Source organism: Anas acuta, chromosome 12, assembly GCF_963932015.1.
Source record: "Anas acuta chromosome 12, bAnaAcu1.1, whole genome shotgun sequence".
Taxonomy (NCBI): domain Eukaryota; kingdom Metazoa; phylum Chordata; class Aves; order Anseriformes; family Anatidae; genus Anas; species Anas acuta.
Window position 1 is genome coordinate 507,256 of NC_088990.1, and position 21,837 is coordinate 529,092.

At 63.5% G+C, this 21,837-nt stretch overlaps 4 protein-coding genes across 12 annotated transcripts; 1 reads left to right on the forward strand and 3 right to left on the reverse strand.

The window, feature by feature from the left end:
- Positions 1 to 210: 210 nt before the first annotated feature.
- On the reverse strand, positions 211 to 6,295 carry VPS33B (VPS33B late endosome and lysosome associated). Of its 2 annotated transcripts, XM_068696101.1 has the most exons (23): positions 5,788 to 6,292; positions 5,433 to 5,513; positions 5,298 to 5,359; positions 5,078 to 5,127; positions 4,836 to 4,903; positions 4,626 to 4,671; positions 4,160 to 4,254; positions 3,657 to 3,761; positions 3,422 to 3,518; positions 3,244 to 3,321; positions 3,077 to 3,150; positions 2,841 to 2,927; positions 2,672 to 2,762; positions 2,410 to 2,484; positions 2,047 to 2,111; positions 1,912 to 1,966; positions 1,789 to 1,835; positions 1,387 to 1,519; positions 1,112 to 1,185; positions 777 to 878; positions 593 to 668; positions 395 to 511; positions 211 to 298 (listed from the first exon to the last, which is right to left on the reverse strand). In XM_068696101.1, exons 1-23 carry the CDS (start codon positions 5,881 to 5,883, stop codon positions 219 to 221), a joined length of 1,854 nt encoding a protein of 617 aa, XP_068552202.1. In that variant the 5' UTR covers positions 5,884 to 6,292; the 3' UTR covers positions 211 to 218. The 2 variants fall into 2 exon arrangements, with proteins under 2 accessions (XP_068552202.1, XP_068552201.1); XM_068696100.1 differs by having other exon boundaries at positions 395 to 668; positions 5,788 to 6,295.
- Positions 6,296 to 7,047: 752 nt separating this feature from the next.
- On the reverse strand, positions 7,048 to 17,569 carry TTLL13 (tubulin tyrosine ligase like 13). 8 transcript variants are annotated; one of them, XM_068696081.1, is made up of 13 exons: positions 17,418 to 17,569; positions 16,837 to 16,877; positions 15,949 to 16,067; positions 15,288 to 15,418; positions 13,929 to 14,085; positions 13,510 to 13,653; positions 12,306 to 12,391; positions 11,939 to 12,164; positions 11,140 to 11,324; positions 10,053 to 10,241; positions 9,392 to 9,575; positions 8,865 to 9,056; positions 7,048 to 7,618 (listed from the first exon to the last, which is right to left on the reverse strand). In XM_068696081.1, the coding sequence occupies exons 1-13, from the start codon at positions 17,567 to 17,569 to the stop codon at positions 7,190 to 7,192; spliced, it is 2,235 nt and encodes a 744-aa protein (XP_068552182.1). In that variant the 3' UTR covers positions 7,048 to 7,189. The 8 variants fall into 8 exon arrangements, with proteins under 8 accessions (XP_068552182.1, XP_068552187.1, XP_068552184.1 ...); XM_068696086.1 differs by lacking the exon at positions 17,418 to 17,569 and adding an exon at positions 17,031 to 17,177 and having other exon boundaries at positions 16,837 to 16,986; XM_068696083.1 differs by lacking the exon at positions 13,510 to 13,653.
- Positions 17,570 to 17,669: 100 nt separating this feature from the next.
- GDPGP1 (GDP-D-glucose phosphorylase 1) lies at positions 17,670 to 19,016 on the reverse strand. Its single transcript, XM_068696117.1, has one exon. It carries the CDS (start codon positions 19,014 to 19,016, stop codon positions 17,670 to 17,672), a length of 1,347 nt encoding a protein of 448 aa, XP_068552218.1.
- On the forward strand, positions 18,961 to 21,832 carry CIB1 (calcium and integrin binding 1). Its single transcript, XM_068696124.1, has 7 exons — positions 18,961 to 19,065; positions 19,316 to 19,350; positions 19,687 to 19,789; positions 20,136 to 20,289; positions 20,547 to 20,665; positions 20,746 to 20,834; positions 21,102 to 21,832. The coding sequence occupies exons 1-7, from the start codon at positions 19,015 to 19,017 to the stop codon at positions 21,121 to 21,123; spliced, it is 573 nt and encodes a 190-aa protein (XP_068552225.1). The 5' UTR covers positions 18,961 to 19,014; the 3' UTR covers positions 21,124 to 21,832.
- The last annotated feature ends 5 nt before the right edge of the window (positions 21,833 to 21,837 follow it).

Here is a 21,837-nt window from a genome sequence, read left to right on the forward strand (position 1 = left end):
CCCAATCGCGATGCGGATCGGCTCCGGCGGCTCTGGCGGGACTCCGCCCCCCCCGGGGAGGAGGCTCCGCCCCCTCCACGTGACCCCTCCCGGCGGCGCTCCCGGCTGCGGGCGGCGCCCCAGCGTCACGGCGCATGCGCGCGCAGCAGTCAGGAGGAGGCGGGGCGGGGCTGCGGGGGGGGGCGGTTTATTTGTGGGGGGGGGGGTTGGGGGGGGGGTCAGCTGCGGGGCTCCGCCATCGCCTCCAGCAGGCGGCCGCTGCTGGTCACGGCCGTGGTCAGGAAGATGAAGCGGCACCCTGCGGGACGGGGGGGGGGGACAGGGCTCAGCGCACAGCCCCGCGCCGTGCCCCCCCCGGTACCCCCCCGGTCCCCCCCCGGTCCCCCCCCGGTACCTCTGTCCCGGCCCAGGAAGCGCAGCGCCGCCATCTCGGAGCAGGTGCAGCCGCCCAGGAACACGGCCAGCACCGTGCGGCCCCCGGCCCGGCCCGGCCCCGCCTCGGCACCGCCACCTGCAACGCACGGAGCCAGCGGGGTCCCGGCCCCCCCCCCCCCCCCCCACACACACCCCCCCCCCCAGCCCCCTGCCCTACCTGCCTCCGAGAACTCGGGGCCGCCCAGCAGCCGCAGCACCTCCTCCAGGCCCTGCCAGCCCCGCCGCTCCAGCACCTGCCGGCGGGGGGCGGCTCAGGGCCTGCACGCAGCGGGGGGCAGCGGGGGCCCGAGGCCGGGCTCCCCCCGGGGTGCTCGGTGCCCACCCCCCCGCCCCGGGCCCACCTGCTCGATGAGCTTGCAGCTCAGGGGGGTGTAGGCGCCGCTGAAGACGTAGGCCATGTCCCGGGGCACCTTCAGGTCGTACTCGCCGTCCAGCCGGGGGATCTGCGGGGACGCGGTGCTCGCTGTGGGATCACGGAGCTGGCCCCGCATTGAGCCCCACACCCCGCATGGCACGGCCCTCACAGCGGGGCTGCAGCAGGCGAGGCGAGCCGGGCACCCAGCAGCAGCCCCGGGGTGTGACACAGAGGCAGGGGTGCAGAGCTCTGGGGCAGCCAGGGCACAGGCCGGGCACAGCTCTCCGGCCAGCAGCAGCCCAGCAGCCCCCCAGGACGTACCAAGCCCAGCTTCTTGCTTATGGCTCGGAAATTGCTCTTCCTGGCCAAGGAATTAAATGCGTCTGTGATCTTTCCTGGAAAAGAAGACAAAAGCAGCTCAAAGCCCTGGGACGTGGTGCAGCAGCTGCCAGCTGGGGCCCGGTGGCTGTGCAGGCACCAGGCTCTGGCAGAGACGGAGCAGCAGAGCCAGCACCAGCCCCAGGACTGCCCCCAGCCCGGCAGCTCCCTGCCGTGGGCTGCCCTGCCCCGCGGCTCCCCGTGGCTCTGGCTCTCACCAGCCGCTCGGTCTGTCACCAGCTTGCTGACCCTGCTCTCCACAGCCGTCAGGGTCTCCCCAGCCGCCTGCTCTGTCAGCAGCCCGATGCGCTTCAGGTTGTGGAAGGTCAGCAAGTGCTCAGGCCCATAGCTCTGGGGAGGGGTCACTGGGATCAGCACGGAGCCCTGGCTGCCAGCACACACGAGGCAGTAACGTGCCACCTCCGTGGGGACAGGCAGGAGCCCTGGGAGGCTGCTTAGGGCACCCTGTGGGGCAGGCAGAGCCCCCGGCTCACACCAACCCCTGCAGGCAGCTGGCATATCCCTGGGGAGCACTGCAGCCTGGTGCCCCATGGCGAGCAGCAGGCAGGCAGCGATGCCCTGTCCCGTGCCCCCCTGTGGGGGGCTCCCAGCAGGCTCACCTGCAGGTACTGGGTCTTCAGGGAGCGGTAGTCTTTGGGGTTGAGACCTGGGGGGACAGGGCACTGCTGTGAGCTGAGCCCAAGGCCCGTGGCACTGCCCCCAGCACTGCCAGCCCCCCTCACCGTTCTCCGTGATGGACAGCAGGCACATGAGGCGCAGGCTCTCGATGGGGGACACCTGCATGGGGACAGGCTGTGAGCGGGCTGACAGCCCCTGTGTGTCCCCGGGCACAGCCTGCCCCGCGGCACGGCTCTCACCTGCCGGTCGATGTGCTCCTCGATGAAGCTGGTGCTCTCGCGGATGTCGAAACCCTCCAGCAGAGCTGTGCGGGGGCAGAGGCAGAGTCACTTCACCCATTCCCGGGGCTCTCACCGCCTGGCTGTGGTAGGGTCTCAGCTCAGCCTCCCTGCCTGAACCCCGTGGGGAGGGGAAGGCTTGTGATGCTGGGCCGCCTGCCCGGCCACATGTCAGCCCTGCAAGGACGTGGCTTGACCCTGCTTAAGACCTCAGCACCCACCCCAACATGAACAGGGGCACCCAGGGGCAGCCAGGCTGTGAGACAGCCCAGACGTGGGGCTGGGGGAGCCAGGGGGTGATAACAGACACAGAACCGTGCTCACAGTGCTCAGCCTTGATCATCTCCTGGAAGTCCTGCTTGGTTTTCTTTTTCATGATGGACTCGCAGGCACCAATATCTGCACAGCCAAGAGTTTTACACTTTGGGGGTGTAACGGGCTCCGCGTACAGCTCATCCCCTGAGCCCCACTGCAGAGCTCTGCATGCACCAACGGCCCCTGCTGCCTGCCCGCTGCTCAGACCCTCTGCCCCCCCCTCCCATGGGCTGGCAGCACCCTGCAACCCCCCCGCTGCCCCAGCACCTACGCAGGCTCAGCAGACGATGCTCCTGTTTCAGTCCCTTCAGTTCCTGGGAGACGAAGTTCTTCATCTGCTTGATGTCCATGCCACGGCGCCGCTGCAAAAGAGTATCGTGGCAGTGAGGTGGCTGTGGAGGGAGGCACCGGGGGTGCCCGTGCAGCCGGGCGGGACTCACATCGTACTGTGCCTGCAGGTTGCGAGACTTCTGGCTCAGGAAGCCAAACACGCTGGAGAAGTGCTCGTTCCGGATCTGGCTGAAGACCTGCAGAGAGCACCGCAGCTCCTGCACACCCGACCCACCAACACCTGCACCCCAGGCCCAGCGGCTCCGGTCCCTGCTCAGCCCCCTCCCGGTGCCCTGCGGAGCGCCAGCGTGACCCACTGCCACCACAGCACGTGGGCAGGACTCACTTTGTCCTGGGCATTGAGCAGCACCTTAACGCTCTTGTCAGAGGAGGTGACTTCTGGCCCAAAATCCACGCTGCCTGCAGAGAAGGATGAGGAGTAGTGGAGTCACAGACTGGATCACAGAACGACAGCACGGCCCCACGTCACCCCGCTGCTGCCCTGCGACCTACCGCACTTGATGCGGAAGGTGTCGTCCACCAGCCCCTCGTACACCATCTGGGAGCACAGCGCCGTGACGTAGTCTGTGTCTGCAAGGAGATCCGGCCGCTGTCCGGCTGCCTCCTGCCCTGTGCGCAGCCCCAAGCACTCCCCCTGCCAGGCCTGGCTGCAGCCTGACGCAGCCCCCACCTCTGTCCATGAAGAAGATGTTCCCGATCTCCGGATTCCTGCCCTGGCTGTCGCCCTCACTCTCCTCCTCCAGGTCCCGCCACAGCTCATAGCACATCTGCAAGGGAAAAGCACGGCAGTGCCTGTGGCAGAGCTGCTCCCTGCTCCTGCTGAGGGCTGGTGCCAACGCAGCCTCCCCGGGGCACACGGCGGGCACCTCTGGCCGGGGCAGTGTGAGCCCTGCGGCTGCACCCACCTTGGCACACCTCCCGATCCCGTAGGCCCTGCCGAACGGCCCGTACAAGGAGTTCAGCAACTGCAGGGCTCGAGCAACCGAGTTGATCCAGCGGTGATCTCCCTCCTGCAGGGAGCACGGGAGCATCGGGGAGCAGCTCTGGGCAGGCCAGGCTGGAAATGGCTGCGAGCATCAGGAGCTGGGCTGGGGCTGGGGGAGCCGTGGGCTCGGCCCCGCTCCACACACACGGGAACACGCCAGGTGCCCAGAGCCACACAGGGAGGGCTGGAGGGGGCAGCGCAGGGGAGCACAGGGAGAGGTGGAGGCACCGCAGCCCACCCGAGCAGCTCCCCAGGAAAAATCCACCCCAGGACAGGAGACCTGCAGTGAGGGGCTGAGAGGGCTGAGCAGGACACCACGCATTGACTCCCCACACAAAGCTCTTTTGTCCTGGGCCCAAGAGGTGAGTGCGGGGAAGGCTGCTGTCCTGCAGGGCAGCATCCCGGCAGGATTGTCCCACTGACCAAGAAGTAGTCGCGAAAGAACTCAGGCAGCTCCATGCTGATGATGTCCTCATCCAGGGGGAGCAGGTAGAAGGACCACTCATCGCAGGTGACATCTGAGCGCGGGACAGGGAAAGGCAACAGTCACCCAGCCCCCTGCAGGAACAGCCCCAGGAGGCCTGGCAGCCCCGCACACACAGGGGGAGAACAGAGAGACGGGGCCTTCCCGGGGGAATCATTCCCTTCTTCCCCCGAGGCAGGGGCAAGGCCATCGCCCTCCCTGAGCGCAAGGCAGAGGCGCCGATGCCGTGCACACCCCGCCTGCAGCAGGCAGCCTCGCGTGGCCCTGCGGCTGCTGCCCCGGGTCCAGGCCCCACCAGCCTGGGGTGCCCGCAGCGGGGTTCCCTTGGGGTGCTGCGGTGTCAGAGCCGCCACCAGCCAGCCCCCGGGGCAGGGGGGTGGCTGCAGGCAGCGCGGTCCCACTCACCTCCAAAGACTCCCTCCTCCTCCAGCACCATCTCACAGGCATAGAACTGCAAGGCAGGAGGAGGCCCTCAGCCAGGCAGCAAGCTGGGGACTCTCTCGTTTCCGGACACCCCCCCCCCCAATCTGCTTTAGTGAAACATTTCTGGGGGGAAGGCAGGGGGCCGGACAGGCACAGCATGGCAGGGTGCTGGTGGAAGCAGCGGCCACTGACCTTCTGGGGGCTGAAGATGATCTTGTACTTGCGGCTCCGGCCTGACATCTTGTCGGCATTGACAATATCTGCAGACAGAGTGCTTGCAGCCCCCACGGGCAGAGACCACCCCCCGCCCCCAACGGGCACAATGCCCCTGTAGGACAAGCGCCGGGGTCCTGCTCCTCACTGGACCCGAAAGACCTCAGCACGGAGCGGGGGGCACCCCCTGCCAGCAGGTGCCGATGGCTGCCCCCACTCACCGGCAATGTACTTCATCGTCTTCACCCGCGGCCGGACGAGGAAGCAGAGCCTGAGTGGTGGAACAGGGGCGTGAGAGCAGCACGGCCCTGCCCATCCCGGCCCCATTCCCCACGGCAGCTCCATGCTGAGGCCCAAGTGGGCCCAGGGAGGCGAGCGGACGGGCACCGGCCCCCCTCCGCCTCTCGGTGCCGCTCTGCCCAGGGCAGGGGCCGCACTCACTGGTCGCTGGTGCTGAGTGCGGGCCGGCTCTCCACCTTGTACAGCTTGTCCACCTCATGCTGCTGCGGGGCGAGGCGTGGGGCTGTCAGCGGGGAGCTCCAGGACCCCCGTGCCCAGCCGCCCGCCCCGCGGTACCTTCAGGATGGAGACGTTGGCGATGCGGTCCAGGGGGCTCATCAGGTCGGCCTCGATGAACAGGTCCTTCCTCCCGGGGAGCTGTGTGACGGTGGGCAGCGGGGTGGGTGCTGCCTGGGGCTGCCCACCCAGCATGGCACCGTGCCCCCACTGCCAGCCCCACCGCCCCCCGGTCCCGGTCCCAGTCCCGGTGCCAGCCCCGCTGCCTCCCAGTCCCAGCACCCGCCGCCCCCCGGTCTTTGCCCTGATCCCGCTGCCCCCCCGGCCCCGGTCCCGGTCCCACCGCCACCCCCCGGTCCCGGTGCCGGTCCCGGTCCCGGTGCCGGTCCCGGTGCCGGTGCCGTCGCGGCCGGACCTGCTCCAGCAGGTAGATGAGCTGGTCCCGCGCCAGGCGCTTCAGGATGTCGAAGTCGGGCGGCTCGGGCACATCGTGGCGGGCGGCCGAGGCCATGGCGGGGCCGGAGCCAGCCCCGGAACGGACCCCGCGGCCCGGAGCCCCCCTCCCGGAGCCGAAGCGGCTGTCGGCAAGGTGCAGGGAGGCGGCGGGGCGGCCCCGAGCCGTTTATGGCCGCCCCGTTTCAGGGCTCCCCCAGCAGCCGCCGCAGCGCCGCCCCCAGCGGCGGGCACGGCCCCGGCAGCGCGCGCTGCTCCGACCCGGCACCGGATCCGCCGCTTCCGCCGCCCCGGCCCGGCCCCGACCCCGGGCACCCCGCGGGCACCCAGCCGGTCCCGGTGCCGGTCCCGGTGCCGGTCCCGAGCCGTGGCCCAGCCGCAGCAGCTGGGCGCGGGGCAGCCCCGTGCCGGCCCTCAGCTCCTGCCCCCCCCTTCCAGCACGGGCAGCGCCGTGGCCGCGTCCCCCCCCCCTCCCCTCGTGGAGCCGCCTCCGGCAGCGGCGCCGCCCCGGAGCCCACGGGAAATGCGCAGAGACAGCGGGCGGAGCCGGGCCCCGTTCAACCGTTTATTGCGAACCGGAGCCCCAAGCCCGGGGCAGGCGGTAGAGCAGCGTGCCGTCGGGGGCGCGCACCTCCAGGCCGCCGTGCGGAGCCGGGCCCGGGGGCGGCGGGGAGGCGGCGGCGCGCAGCGCTCGGGCGTCCTGGCGCAGGCGGCGGTGCGGGGGGGGGCAGCCCCGGCCCCGCAGCACCCGGCGCACCACGTCGGGGCTGACACCGAAGCCCTGGGCCAGGCGCTGCAGCGGCCACTCCTCGGGCAGCTCCCGCCGCAGGAACCTGCGGGCACGGGCACGGTCACCGGCAGCCACCCCCCCCCCGTCCCGCCCCGTCCCTCCCGGCGCTCACCGCATCTGCTCCATGGCCTGCCAGCTCAGCGTGCGCTCGGGGGCTCCGCGCCCCTCGCCCAGCTCCCGCCGCAGCCGCTGCAGCCGCGCCGCTGCTCGCCGCCTCCGCGCCCTGCGGGGAGAGACGTGAGCGGTGCCCCCGGGCCCGGTCCCGACACCGGCACCGGCCCCGGCCCCGCCGCCCCGCACCTCTCGGCCTCCTCCAGCGCCGCGTCCGGCGGCTCCGGGTCCCCGGGCCACGCCGCCGCCGCCCGCCGCGGGGCCCCGGCCAGGAGCGCGGCCGCCCGCAGCCCGCGCCGCAGCAGCGCCGCCATGGCCCGACCGGGAGGGGCGGCCCCGGGGGGGGGGGCGGCGCGGCGGGGCCGGGGGCCGGGGGCCCGGGGCCGGCTCTGCCCGGATCAGGGCCGTGCGGGGCGGGCAGCGGGAGCCGGGCCGGGCAGGAATCGCCTCTGCCCCTCACCGGTCACTGATGTGAGCAGCGGTGTGCGGAGGCAGAACCAGAGCAGGGTAAGGCGTACTCACAGCCCGCAGCCTTGTTTCTGGCTCCAGAGAGCAGCTGGGCGCTCAGCGGCAGTGCCCTGGGTTTGGGGCAGGGCTGGGTCACCCCTGGCGTCTGTGCAGCCTGGCTCCGCAGGCAGCCCCCGTCCCTTGGCTGGAGGCTGTGCTGCGCCTTGGGCTGCTCACGGCAAGGGATGCTCTGGCCTCGAACCGAGAGGGTGCACACGGCAGCGGGGGCAGAGCCCTGGCCGGCTGGCGGCTGGGCCCTGGCGCTGGGCTTGTGCGTGAACGAGTGCCCCGAGGGCCGGACGGCACCTCCCAGGAGCGAGAGGGGGATGAGAGTCACCAGCCTGCAGGCCTTCTGTCCCTGGAGTGCGTCCCAGAGAAACTGCGACTGGAAGGAAAGAAAGCAGCCGCAGCTTAGCTCTGGGGGCCTTGGCAAGAGGCAGGAAGGAAAAATCTTCCCTAGTCACCTATAGATGCTCACTAAAGCGTCCTGTTGCGCTCCCTCCCCAAGCTCAACATGCTCACAGTCTCAGATTCAAATCATCTGAGGGGTCAGTGCAGCTGCCTGTCTGATCTGCCTGCAGCAGTGCTCAGACTCCCAGACTCTGCCCATAACATTGCTCTGAGCTGGAGTGGGGTTTGGGGAAAGAAATGCCAGAGCTGGCTGGGGAGACTTCAGTGATGAAGGATCTGACCCAGCCCCAAATAATGCTTTGCTGCTGGAAAAGTGTGTCCAGAGTTTAGACAGCTAGCACCAATAGCCTGCTTTGGGAATTGGCTTGGTAGCCAGGACTCAGCTTGAGACAATCAAACAGATCTGCTTTAAGGCTAGGTCCATCCCCAGGTTCCCCTGGTGCAATCCTCTGCTGGGCACCCGCAGATAATCCAGGACGTGACCGCAGCAAAGCCAAGGGTTCACGCTACAGCATGCTCCTGCAGGGCGAGGATGACTGTGAAGGGGGAGCCCTGCACCGAGGGCTGAGCTCTGGTGTTTCCAGCACGGGCACTAACAGCATCAGGACACGTGTACTGGACTCATCACCTTCCCTAGGAGGGGGCTCGTGTAATGCAGAGGGCAAATAATTTAGGGAGAGGCATTGTCTGCAGTGCAGAATACACTGAAAGACTTTTTTTTAGACATTTCCACGCTTCCCTTCAGTCCCTCTTTGTTCTGTTTACTTGTTTATCGGGCTCCTAGTGGTTTAATGCTCCTAGCATGTTAGTGTCCCGTGCTTGTAAGAACTCCTTCCTAGGAATTCATCTTATTTAGTCAGGAGATTCATGTTACGGCCCTGAAGGAGCAGCCCAGGCTGTGCTGCATGTTGGGGACAGCAGTGTCCGCAAGGCAGTAGGACCGCAGCCTGTTCTTTGGAACAGCAACAAGCAACATCTGGGGAAAGGTGCCCGGGGGCTCTGTGCAGGTGACTGGCATGCCCCCCGTGCACCCCACTTGGAAAGAGACAAAGTCACAGAACTAGAGGAAAACCCAAGGACCCAGACACTACGTTGGATCTCATTTAACTGAGCCACACCAAAGACACTCAGTGCCCACGATTCACTCCTCACGATCCTCCCGGGAATGACTTGTCTCTTATGTTGGCCTTGCAGGATGGACCTGGGCAATCTTCAGTTACCTGGATCTCGGAGGTAACAGGAGAGGATCTCTGGGTGTCAGTCGAGCTATCGGTTCTGGGGAGCAGCCGGGAGAGCTGATTTGCGATGCCCAGGCCTCGGATTAGGTTCTCACGCTTCCGAAGAGCATTCACTCTTTTCTTCTCCTCATCCTCCACAATATCCTGGGGTTGCATGGAGTCATACTGCACTTGCTATATCTCAGGAAAGAAACACACAAGTTACAGCAAAGGTGAAGCCGTAGTCATGGGCAAGAGAGACACAGCCACAGATTGCTCCGAGCCCTAAAAGAGTTTCAGACTTTGGGGTGGAGTGGGATGGAGATGCCAGTGGGAGGCACTGCAAGGAAGGGCAACACTGGTGCTTACAAGTGCCTCCCAGCACAAGTTCACAACCCTCTGGACTTCACGGAGGGGAGTTCCAGCCTTGTACTTCCTTCCTCAGGAGACACGCGCCCACGGCTCTGTTCCAAGAGCCCTGTTAGTGCCTTTGAGAGACCCATGGGTGAGCACTGACTAGAGCAAAGTACCTTTTTGTCCTGCGTCTCGGTGCTTCTGGAGGTGAGGTGTGTTATAGAAGCTGTGGTTTTGTTGGGGATCTGGGGTTTGTCCATGGCTGTCTCTCCCTGCAGCTCTTCTTTCCTCTCTTTTTTCTTCTTCCTGGTAACAGCCTCTAACTTGTCTTTCCTCATGCGGATTTCCTCCAGTTGCTGCCTGCCATAGAAGAACTGCCTTGGTCACTGGTTCCGTAACAGCAAAACACTGCAAAGACTTCAACCTGAGGACATTTTGCTGTAGTCAGGAGTTCTGTAGTGAATAGATCGTAATGGAAATGTGCTAAGAAGTGGGAGAGGAGTGCTGCTAAGAGAGAGACTACTGTACTCCACTGCTGTAAGAAATGCCCATGAATTAGGCTGGGACTGCCAGCAGGGTGGGAAGGGTGGAGGACGCTTTCAATATGTGTCTCCTGAGCCTAAAAGTCAGTGGAATATTGCATTTGCCTCTCAGAGGTACGCACTAAAGAGGCTGCTTTGCCATGGCAACACAGCACATGCAGACTCTCCTCCTTCCAGCTCTCCCCAGCTTGCTTACAGCTGCTACCCAACAGCAGTCACTCCCAAGAAGGGATCAGAAGCGAGTGGTCTCCGTTCTGCCCCTGTGAGGGGTGGGTTTTCTGCGGGAGCAATGTACCTGGCACACTCCTCTCGTGCTTTGGATGATATCGTTTCCTGGAAGAGGGAGCTGCTCTGCTTGAAGAATGGCTCGTACTTGTCTGTTCCACACGCTGGGTAGATGCGCCGGTAGCTGCCCAGGTGTGAGTTCTCATACTCCTCTGCCTGGGACAGCCAGGCTGCCTGGCTGCTCTCTAACTTCTCGCGTCTGCAAACCAGGAGAAAGCACAGGCAGGCAGGGAGCTGCGATGGGAGACTCCATTATTTTTACTGCCCGAGAGGCCTGGCTAGCTTTGTCCCCGTCTGGGACCCCGTTTCGCACAGTCACTGCAGGGAAGCAGCACAACCCACACCTCTTCATCCTCTTCATGCAGAATGCTGGTGAGGTATTTTCAGGTGCCTCCCCTGCTCCAGGCTCACAGCCTGCCCCCCTCAGCCTTCACAACCCAGTGAATAGGGAAGTTCAGTCCCAATGTGCCTGTACAAGGAATGCCGGCTACTCCGCACTGGGCTGGGAGATCATCACGGACATGCGGTGTGCAGGGCTGACACACTCAGCTTCTCCAGCCTGTGGTTACCCCGGGTCTCATTGAAATGGGACTGGAGGGAGTTCCTTGCCCTGTGCGGCAGGAAAAGCCCGGGCAGCAGGCTCATCTCCAATGGCCTCGGGCAGCCATGCGGATTAATTATCATGAAAGGACACGCAGACAAAGACGGGTGGGAAAACCCTCAGCCCTGGGAAAAGAGCCCTGCTCTGGAGAAGGGCCCCGTGCCCCGTGGTGCTCGCAGCCCCTGCAGCAGTGCTGTGCTCTGTCCTCTGAGCGTCACTGTAAGCCCGGGCGTGCTGGCACGGCCTGACGGCAATTCAAGGACGTGAGGAGCAGGCACAGCTCCATGGGGAAGGTTGTAAGGCCAGAGGCCAGAGCACGGGGAGCCTCAGATCTCCTTGTACCCAGGGACGGCTCCTGGCTCTTCCCACCCACGGTGCAGATGGTTTGGGCGATCTCTTCTCAGAGGCCCTGTGGTGCCCCAGCCCCTGGAAGCTTCAGTGTCACATCCCGGCTCTCCTCACCAGGGGCCTGCAGCACCGTGCAGAAGAGCAATACCTGGATACACGGGGAGCCTGATGGCTCTGCTGGAGCCGCTCCTTTGCCCGCTGCCTGTCTTCTTCCAGCACTTTCCTTTTGCTACAGGCATGCACGTTTATTAAGTTGATGGTGTCACAGAGAAGAGCATCCTTCACCTCACGGTCCAGGCGAGTGTCCGTGGTGAAGCTGGGAGAGTGGTTCACCTGCCAAAACAAGCAGCTGATCGAACCTGGCAACTCCCAGCAGCAGGACACCAACTCCCAGACCGTGCTGCCAGCTGCAGGCTTGCTGGCCCCAGCCTGCCTCCCTGTACACTTTCCATCAACCATCGAATATCCTGAGCTGGAAGGGACCCACCAGGATCGAGCCCAACTGATGCTCTCCCCTGTAACAGCGACAGAAGGCAGGAGGCTGCACGCAGTGTCTGGTCCTGTCCCCCTGCCCCTTCCGCAGTGTGATGCTCATCCCCACCGCAGGCCATTCAGCTCCTATACCCCACAGGACTGCAAGAGCAGGGCAGCTATCATAAATTCAGGATGCTGCTACAGATCAAGGAGCTCAAAGATTCAGGAAACTCCCTGTTGTTAGAGAGGGTGTACAGGGAGCAGGTTCTTAGATCTGGTGAATTCAGGTTGCTTAGCCTGCAGCAGGTTGCTTGGCCACTTGTCTTCTCAGACTGTTTAATGTTGTGAGCGAGGTGGCCCAGTTTAGTCAAAGAAGTTCTGTTCATCCCACCACCCCTTCTTCTGGAGCTTTCCCCAGACAAGCAAGCTCTCAGCTGTCTGCTGCTTCAACGCAGCAGGAGACTTTTCCTCACCTCTAGCAGCCAAGGTTTCAGCTTTCTGTCTAGCAAAATATCAAAACCCAGTATCTCGAAGCAGGCACAGCCAGTAGTGTGGTTAGGAAAGCAGCTTTGGTAATTGTGCTTCACCACAGGGTAAGCTGAAATAAGAGTCTTTATAATAATATCTTCAATATCTTCCCAGAGTTTTGTTGTGTTGTAGCTGTTAGCCATCATCCAAGCATTCAGGGTAGAGAGTTTCCTGTGTGGGGGACAGGAGATGGTAAGAGCTCAGCTGTGATACCGTGTTTCCCCCAAGAAAGATGGAAGTAAAGCAATGTCCCCAGCACAGCTTCCCTGCAGGGTGTGCACCAGGCATCGTGGTACCTGAACGAGACAATACCTCTTACTGCCCATCGTGTCATCCTGGATGAAGTTTGCATTACGTTTGTTGATAGCATAATTGGTCAAATGCATGCAGATATCACCCTGAGAGAGGAACCGCAAGAGACCTTTCATTAACTCTCAGCTGCAGAGTGCAAACAGAAACAGCAGCCCCATTAGCACTAACCCAGCCGCCAGCCTCACCCGCCCCTGCCTCCTCTCTCTCCATGTCAGTGGCTTGCAGCAAGGAGTGAATTATGCTGGCGATTCATTTCTAGCCATAAGTTAGAGCAAACAGAGCTCTACCTGCTCCCTGCCACTGTCCTGTCTCTTGGGGGAGAGCATGGGAGTAAGCTCCACAGATGCCATTCCAGTTGCGGCCCCACCAGAAAACAAGGGACTCCTGAGGGCAGAAGCTGCAGCACGTTTTTACAGATTCTTCCTTTTCTTTTATTCATCCAAAGCAAAAGACCTCTCCAATACATAAATGTACTGGAGTGAGGGGGGGCGTACAAATACGCAGCTCTGGGACAAGGGGGTACACAGAAACCCAGAGTGTCTCACACCAGCCTGTGGCCAGAATGCAGCAATCCAACACTAGAGTCTGTCTGCCTCTGGGGTTTTATAGGATATAGACCCCTCCCTAGAGATGGGCATGGGTATGGTCTACAGCTTTCTTGCCCTGTTCTCCTTCCCATCTTTCCTAGGCTGTTCCACTACCACCAGGTAATTCTCAGGTCCCTCTTCTACCTGAAGCAGGCAGACACAGAAAGGTGCAGCCCTGAGAATGCCCACAGAGGCAAGAAGCAGTAGCTGTGTTGCCCACAGATGTTGTGGAGTCTCCATCTGTGCGAGATTCCAACACCTAACTGGGTGAAACTCAGAGAAACCAGATCTGAATTTATTGTTGACCCGGTTTAGAGCAGAATGAGGGACTCAAGAACATCCAACGTTCCTCCAAATCTGAACACCTCTCAGATTCTGTGATAATGCCAGTAAACAGCCCAGATGTGGGACCTGGGAGTAGATCTACTTCAGACACTCCCGAAATAACTTCTGTGGGGAGGAGATGCAGAGGGAGGGCAGAAGAGGAAAGAAAGAAAGCTGAGTCCCATAAAATGCACCAGTACCCGCCTTATCGGGTTCCGGAATGCCCCTAGGACAAACTAGGGTCTAAAAACTATAGATACTATGTGAGGTTTTTGTAAACCTCCCTTTTTTACCAGGTTTCTCCTGCTGGGATCGATGTACCTCATGGTGGCAAACCGGGCCAGACCCTCCTTGTAGACAAAAATCCTCAGCGGGTCACAAGATGTGACCAGCACATAGATACGCATGTCAAATTTAAAGCCATCAATAAGGAAAGGCTGTGAGAAAAAAGGCAGGAGCAAGCATGAGATAAAGGAACATTGCGAGGCGTGCCGCGGATCCTGGAGGTCAGCTGCTCTGCGTGCACTGCTGGAGCCACTTCCTGGCAGCTCAGCAGCGAGAAGGGCAAGCTTGGCTTTGCTGCACTGCAGCCACACCGGGGCCCGTGGCAGATTCAGGAGACGTGGGGCAAAGGGCACAGGGAGGAGGCAGGGAGCTGGAGGAGCTAAGAAGCTGCAATCCTCCACCTGTATTTCAAGACGATCTCCATTACCTTAGAGATATACTGCTGACAGATCATGTGCTCGCCGTGTTTGATCTCCTCTGCATTACGTGTTATGAAGATGCCTCTCCCCTGGCAGCCACTGTCTGGCTTGCAGATGAAGGTTCTGGTTTTCCTCCTGCGCCTGTAGGCCTGGAAGTCTCCGTAGCTGTACAACGAAGGGGTGACTGTTAGAAGCTGCAGAAGGAGAGCCCCTCACCTCTCTGATAATGTTTGGATATTCACAGTATGGTGCTGTGGGGCTGAGCTCACGTATCATGCTACGTGGCTGATCTTCAAGAGCAGCTCCACCGGGAGCACGATGCCTTGAAGCGTCAGGCCCACGTGGCAGTTAATTATTTTGCTCTTGAGGGAGGAACCCGGTCTCTATACCGGGCACCACATTTAAGGGAAATGGGGAGGCAAACAGGACAAATCCCAGAAAACAGTGCCAAGAACAATCAGAGTCCAGGACATGCAACCTGGACAGACAGACTGAGAGAGCTAGGTCAGCCTTCCCCAGCAAGGAGAGGGCTGAGAGGACCTGTACCAACAGCCTTCCTGTACCTGCTCCTATTGGCAAACCCAGCAAACCACTGGGCCAGTGCCTGCAGGAGAAGTACTGAAGCGCTGATATTTCAGCAAAGGTGCTTTAGGTCAGATATTAAGAAAACCACCATAAACATGAGGAGAGTTCAGCTGCAGGACGTATCTGGGAAGCCCTACTTTATGTCTTTCAGGAAATGCTACAAATAAAATCTGTCTGAAAACGGATATCTTATCTCCTTACACCACCCAGACTTACGAGTGCTCTTTGGCAGCTTTCAGCTACGCTTCTGGGATTGTTTGCCTGTGTATTATCAGCGAAGCCGGGCCTTCTGCCCCAAACTTCGAATAACGTGATGATGGTTTACATAACTGGACCCGTATTTTGTTTAGCACGACGACCTGCACTCTGTGTCCTCTGCCATGACACAGCATGCTTCTGTCACCTCTCCTGTTCCCAGTGAGCTGATGATCCTCAGAAGCACAGGTATTACGCCTCCCACCTAGCCCAGTGCCCTTTGTCCTTCAGGGTGGGTCGCTCTTCTGAGATTTAGCCCTTTGGCCTGCAGCCTGCCAAGCAGCAAGGCGTGTGTTGTGGCAGGTGCTACTCCACGGCCTCTTTCAATCTAATCAGGATTAAAGATGTGTGAAACTAGAAATTGGTCTCGGTGCCCTGTTCAGATCCAGGGAAGGTTACAAAGGCCCAGGCCAAGACACGAAATCTCAGAGAGGCCCCCCACGTCCAAGCCCTAGCTGTCAAGCATAGACCTTCCCACTTCCTATTGCACACCCCCGTTCTCTGCTGCAGTAACGTGCATCACTCACTCAGCTGGCAGGCACCACGTACGGGGAAAAATGTGGTACTCTTTGGGGAAGAGTCTGAGCATGCGGTTAAGGTTGCGAGCCAACAGGTTCTTACGGCAGATCTCTATCATGCCAGGAAAATGGTTGATTTTCTGAAAGAGGTGCAGAAGAAAAACAGAATCATCACCGATAGTCCTTGAGACCCAGAGACAGGCAGTGTATGAAGAAAAAAGCAGCAGAACGGGAAGCCAGGCGAGCAGTTGCCTTGAACGTCTGCCCAAGGATAAGATTACACTAGAACTGCTTTATCTGAACTTCACCAGTGTGATTTATCTGCTCGTTCCATCTCAGCCCTGAAGCTCTCCCTTCCTAAAACACTGCAGCTTGTGGAAGGGAGCAGCTTGTCCAGAAGAACCATTTATTTCACCCTGCATTAAAGAGGCTGGCAACTTTCCAGTCCGTGCTACTGACTGAGCTGTTGCTGAGGGCACCAAGTCAGAGCCACAACAGAAGCAGTGGCTGCTGAACCTGCGCGCTCTGGGGCCAACACAGATAAGGAGGGCGCAGGGGTGCTCGTTTGGACACTTCTGGTTTATTCTGCAACGCTTCGTTCCGCTAACCCTCTCTCATCCTCCTTTCCTGAGCTCTTCCTGATGGAAGCCCTTTACACGGGGGTGTTTACCTGAAACCGTTTCATTTCCATGACACGCTCCAGAGAGACCGAGTAGTCTGTCCAGTACACTGTCCAGTCCTCATTTTCTCCCACTTCTTTCAGCCCGCAGCACCGTGCAGCACGTCGCACTGTACCAAAGACAGCGTGTGACAAGGGGCCAGCAGAGGATGCTCACCCACCTCCTGTCACCAAACCACATGTAGCCCTGGGAGGAACACGCGCTGCCTGTCGCTCTGTGTGTAACCGTGCTCCTTGCACAGCCAACCTGCAGCTGACCACAGCTAAAGGCTGGGACTTTCAGCAATGCATCTGTGGTTGCAGTGCGAGAGTAGTCATTAGCAAATTGACTAATAACATCTGTCCAATCGTTCCTTTAAGATACAGCTTGTGGCAGCCGAGAAGAGCAGGACGAGGAGCAGGAACCAGTTACCCAGAGCACGTCACTGGAGACGAATGGCAAGGAGATGTTGCAGGCACCGACCCAGCCTGTTCCACCACCCGCTTCAAGGTAAGCTGTTCACAGAGCTCGCTTCGTCCCCCCAAGCACGGGTACCAGGCCCGCTTTACGACTGCCCCCAGCCGAACCCCTCTCTCTGATCCAAGCAGAGGCACGGTGAATGCAGTGTATGGGGCGGTGAGAGCTGGCAGTGCTGCCTGATTTGGGTCTCTTTAAGCACTGAGCACCTTGGCCCAAAGTGCAGGATTTTCACAGGAGTTACAAACAATAAATGCATGAAACAAAAGCAACCGTGCAGTGGAAATTCAACACCAGCACTCCTCGCTGGCCAACTGGGCATCCGAGGAGCTCGCTGTGGGTGGGTTTTGTCCAAAGGGGCACTCGGCAGTGCCCCAGCCTTACTGCAGTGCCCCGGCCTTACCGCGGTGCCCCGGCCTTACCGCTCTCGTACTTGCAGGTGGTCAGGTTGATGGACGGGACGCTGGAATTGAAAGAGAGCAAACAAGAGCTGCTCAGTGCGCGACCAGAGCCCGTCTGAGAGTGGGTGGGCAGGAGGGGGCCGTGTCGCCCGAATGTCACCCGAATGTGACCTGAATGTCACCCGTATGTCACCCAAATGTCACCCGAATGTCACCTGTGCCCTGCAGAGCGCGTGGGCTCTGTGCAGGGACCAGCACGGCCCTGGGGGGCTGTGAGGTGACCCAGTCCCGACCATGGGGTGTTCCCAGGCATCACGTCGGGGTGGTTTGGGGGTCGTGGAGCTCCTGCTCCGTGCTGGAGGGGCCCCCGAGGCCTCACCGGGGCAGGGCCCTGCCGGTACCTCGCGCCCTGCCCTGCTGCGGGGGGCACAGGGGCACCGCGCCCCGGGACAGACACCAGGACACGGGGCGTGCATGGACAGGCTTTATGTGAGTGGCTGCGGGCAGCACGGACGGATGGACGGACAGACAGACTGATGGACGGACCGACGGACGGACAGACTGACGGACCCCCCCGCGCCGCCCCCCCCCGCCGCACTCGCCTGCGCTTCTTCCGCTTCCCCCGCGGCCCCGTGCCCGTGCCGGAGGGGGGGGTCCCGGCGGCGCCGTGCCCGGTGCCGGTGCCGGTGCCGGGGGCCGGGGCCCGGCTCCCACCCGCAGCCCCCGCGGCCGCGCCCCCCCCGCCCGCCTCCATGGCGCCGCTGCGGGGCCGCCGCCGTCTCCATGGCGACGCCCCCCCCCCCCCCAACCATCGAACGGGCACGTGGGCGGGCAGTCACGTGTCCCGAGGGGGGTCACGTGTCCCGAGGCGTGGCGGGCAGCAGGTCCCGCAGCAGGCGGCGCAGCTCGGGCTCGGGCAGCAGCGGGCGGCGCAGGGCGCGCAGCGCCTCGGCCTCCGACAGCGCCGCGAACGGGGCGGCGGCCGGCAGGGGCAGGTACCCGGCCAGCTCGCACAGCGCCACGGCCGGCACCGCCTCGTCGGGCTCCTCGGGCTCCTCGAAGCTCGGCCGCCGCGCCCACAGCAGCACCCGCAGCCCCGCGGCCGCCCCCCCCGCCGGCGGCGCTCCCCGCGTGGCGAACACGTTGTAAGCCAGGCCCCGCGCCGCCAGCCCGGCCGCCAGCCCGCACACCGCCTCCGCCACGGCCCGCAGCTCGGTGCCCGCCGTGTAGAACAGCAGCGCGGGTGCCGGGACGTCCCGCAGCAGGGCCGGGCCCCCCTCGGGGAGCAGCGGCTCGGCGGGCGCCGACTCGACGCGCAGCGGGTGGGCCAGGTAGAAGGCGTGCAGGTGCAGGTGGTTGACGGAGGCCGAGGCGCCCAGGCTGTTGAAGCCCACGCGGAAGCCGGGCTGGGTGCTGAGCAGCACGGCCTCCAGCCCGAAGCGCAGCAGCTGCGGGGTGAGCGCCTGCGGCAGCCCCAGCGCCGGCTCGGGCAGCAGCAGGACGTGGCCGCGCTCCAGCGGGCTGACGTTGATGGCCACCAGCACGCGGTCCAGGGGCGGCGGGTCGCCCCCCGAGCGGCGCCGCAGGCACAGCAGCACCTCCCCGGGCCGGATCCGCGTGAAGTTGAACTGCTGCGGGTCGAAGGGCTGCGTCAGGCTGCGGATGGCCTGCGGCGGCCGGCGCTGCGTGGCGCGCTGCGGGTTGAGCTGCGCCACCAGCCCCATGGCACCGGGCAGCACGCGCGTGGGCAGCTCCCCGAGGCGGTAGCGGAACAGGCCCCGCGCCATGCGGTCCTGCCACGCGCCCAGCAGGGCCCGGTCGAAGCGGGATGGCGCGGTGCCAGGCCAGGAGACCCCCTGCAGCACGAACTCGTCCTCCCCGTACACGAAGTCCTCGGGCTCGGGGATGTCCGGTGGCCCCGGCTGCTCCCCGCTGCTCGCCGCCGCCATGCTCGGTGCCTCCGGGACCTGCCGGGGGAAAGGGGGGGGCGGCCGGGTGAGCGCCGCGGTGCCGGGGCTGGCCCCGTGCCCCGAGCTGCCCCCGGTGTCCCCGTGTCCCGGTGTCCCGGTGCCGGCCCCCCCGCACCTCTCCACGTGCCCGCGGTACCGGAGGCGGGGCGGGGGGGGCGGGGCGGGGCGAGGGGGGGGGGCCTTGGTATGGCAGCGGCAGTGACGTGGAGGCGGAAGCGGCACCGGCGGCATGGGGGGCGCGGGCAGCCTGCTGCACCGGGAGGCGCTGAGCGAGTACCAGGTGGGGGCGGCACCGGGGGCACCGGGGGGCGCAGGGGATGGCACCGGGGAGGCTGAGACCGGGGGGCGCAGGGGATGGAACCGGGGGGTGCTCCGGGACCGGGGGGACGCAGGGGAGGGGGCCGGGTTCGAGGCGGGGGGGACGGGACCGGGGGGTTCCGGGGACCCTGGGGGGGGGGCCGGGGTCGGGGCCGAGCTCGGGGTCCCGCGGGGCCGCCCGGTGGCTGTGCTGACGCGCGCTGTGCCCGCAGGAGCTGACCTTCCTGAGCAAGCAGGAGATCCTGCTGTGAGTGCCTGGGCCGAGGGGGGGGCTCCGCTGCGGGAGGGGGGCTGCCCCGGGGCAGGGGGGGGGCAGCGAGGGCGGCCCGGGGCCGGGCAGAGCCGTTTCCCTGCCCGCGGGGTGCCGGCGGCGCGGTGCGAAGGTCGCTGGGTGCGGCCGCCCCGGGCACGGGGCCCGGTTACAGCGGGACCGCCCGTGGCACGCGGGGGATGGGTGGCGGGGCCGGGTCCTCGCCCCCCGGGGCCGGTGCCGGGAGCCGGTGCTGGCCCCGCGCTGCCCCCGGCCCGGGGGGTGCCCTGTGCTGCTCCCGCACAGAGCCGCTCTTGTTCTTGCCTCCTCAAGTGCCTACAAGAGGTTCAGTGAGCTGCTGCCAAAGGAGCAGAGGGACAATGCCTGCTCGCTGCGTGTTCCCAAGAGCCTCATCCTGACGCTGCCCGAGCTGCGGGTACGGAGCCTGGCGGCAGCGGGACCCCACGCTGCTCCCTGGGGGGCTGCGTCTGGGCAGGGCAGCGCTCACCCCTCGGGACCCCCGTGGTGCCCACGCTCAGTCCTTGCCGTGCTGCTCCGACTGACACTCAGGCAGCGTATCACCACCCCATATCAGCCGTGCCCACAGTTGGATCCTTTGTCCCCATTGTGCCACTGGGCTGAGGGCCCTGCTGCCTGGGGTGGCAGCGCTGCACTGTGCGCCATGGCCTGGTGGCAGCGCGGGGCACCCCGGGGGTGTGGGGCAGTGCTCCACGGGGACTGGCACCACTGGGAGCCTGCCCTGAGCCCCCCCATCTCGGCAGGCAAACCCCTTCCAGCACCGGATCTGCAGGGTCTTCTCCACCTCGGAGGATGGGGACGACAGCATGTCCTTTGAAGACTTCCTCGACATGCTGAGTGCCTTCAGCGACTCCGCCACCCCGGAAATCAAATCCCACTACGCTTTCCGCATCTTTGGTAACTCGAGGGGCAGGCGCAGTGTTCTGGGATCCTCCCCCCGTGGCTGGGGACAGCCTGCAAGGGCTGGCAGGGCCCTCAGGGTGCCCACAGGGTGACTCCCTGCAGGGACCATGCATTCGGCAGGGCGTGCATAAGATGCGCAGTGCAGGGTCACTGTGCCTGCAGCTCATCCAGGCCCCCCCTTCCCTAAGCATGAGTGCTTCTGACTCGAGGCGCGGGGGCCCTGCCGAGATGTAACTTTCCTCTCCCCAAAGACTTCGACGAGGATGGGACTCTGTCCAGACAGGACCTGGAGAAGCTGGTCAACTGCTTGACGGGGCAAGGCGAGGAGGTGTCTCTGAGCAACGCGGAGATGGAGCAGCTCATCGGGAACGTGAGGACCATCAGGCTGGGCAGGGGTCGCTGCATGGTCCTGGCCACGCAGAGCTCACTGCTTTTCTCTCTCCCCTGCAGATCCTGGAGGAGTCAGACATTGACAAGGACGGCACCATCAACCTCTCCGAGTTCCAGCACGTCGTCTCCCGCTCCCCGGACTTTGTCAGGTACCGTGGCCTGCAGCGGTGCAGTCCCAGGGGGCTCTCTCCGGGGCTAGTCCACCCCCATTGCTGTGCTGGCTTTGGGGCAGAGCTCTCACGGGAGCAGTAAGGCAAGCCTATCCCTTATGAGGTCTCCCGTAACAGTGAAGGGAACTTCATGCCATGATAAGAGGCCTCTGGCACAGGGTGATGTGTCCCCAGAGCACGGGTTGCTCGCACACCGCCCGCTTGCAGCACGGTGAGGAGATGCAGAACTTGTCGTGTCTCTTGCAGCTCCTTCAAGATCGTCCTGTGAGAGCCCTGCAGCTCTCCAGCAGAACTGCTTCTCCGGCTACCACAGCTCTTCATGGTCTCAGACATTTCCTCTTCCAGCGAGCAGGGCGGCAGAGGGCCCTGCGCCCCAGCAGTACCGCAGTGCCTTAGGCAGGACTCCGCTCCTGCTCCCTTCCGATGCCCAGCAGGTGTCCGCAGGGCTCTGCAGCCGATGAGCGGTCCTGGGACGCTGCCTTCCACGGTCCCGGACACGTCCACCTGGAGCTCTGCTCCCCCAGGATCAGATTTTAGCCCTTCATAAGCACAGCTCTGCGGTGGGTCGGGGCAGGCACAGAGGTGCTCCTGGCTGCGGCCACGCTGCACCAAGCACAGCCCCCCCACCGCCCACAGTACCAGTTTGTGCCTTCCACTGCTCTTCCTCGGGGCCTTCCTGCACAACAGGGATTCTAAGAAACAATCCACCTCAGATACAATGTCCCAGCAGCGATGCTGTCCTCGTGCCACTCCGGAGCTGCCCCTCGCTGCTTGGAGGGCTGGCCCCGGGGCAGCAGGAGCCGCAGCCGCACTCTGCCGCAGCATCAGCGCACCCAGGGGCTGGGTTTCCTTTTCTTTTCCTCTCTGCCCCTCCTCGGGCTCGCATTCAGCCGTTGCTCAGCATGGTGCAAGGAGCGCCTGGCCTCTTCCTCTCTGTGCTCTGGAGAGGACAAATAAAGGGCTCTGGTTTCACCCTCTGCCT

Coding starts and splice junctions, on each gene's coding strand:
- CIB1 (XM_068696124.1), top strand. CDS start 19,015: ATGGGGGGCGCGGGCAGCCTGCTGCACCGGGAGGCGCTGAGCGAGTAC. Junction 19,790..20,135: donor TGACGCTGCCCGAGCTGCGG/GTACGGAGCCTG, acceptor CCATCTCGGCAG/GCAAACCCCTTCCAGCACCG. Junction 20,290..20,546: donor CTACGCTTTCCGCATCTTTG/GTAACTCGAGGG, acceptor CTCTCCCCAAAG/ACTTCGACGAGGATGGGACT.
- VPS33B (XM_068696100.1), bottom strand. CDS start 5,883: ATGGCCTCGGCCGCCCGCCACGATGTGCCCGAGCCGCCCGACTTCGAC. Junction 4,255..4,625: donor GGAGGAGGGAGTCTTTGGAG/GTGAGTGGGACC, acceptor TCCCGCGCTCAG/ATGTCACCTGCGATGAGTGG. Junction 2,112..2,409: donor GATGATCAAGGCTGAGCACT/GTGAGCACGGTT, acceptor GCCCCCGCACAG/CTCTGCTGGAGGGTTTCGAC.
- GDPGP1 (XM_068696117.1), bottom strand. CDS start 19,016: ATGCCGCCGGTGCCGCTTCCGCCTCCACGTCACTGCCGCTGCCATACC.
- TTLL13 (XM_068696081.1), bottom strand. CDS start 17,569: ATGGAGGCGGGCGGGGGGGGCGCGGCCGCGGGGGCTGCGGGTGGGAGC. Junction 10,242..11,139: donor CAGGCTCCCCGTGTATCCAG/GTATTGCTCTTC, acceptor CCTGGTTTGCAG/ACGCGAGAAGTTAGAGAGCA. Junction 7,619..8,864: donor CTGTTACCTCCGAGATCCAG/GTAACTGAAGAT, acceptor CTTTCCTTCCAG/TCGCAGTTTCTCTGGGACGC.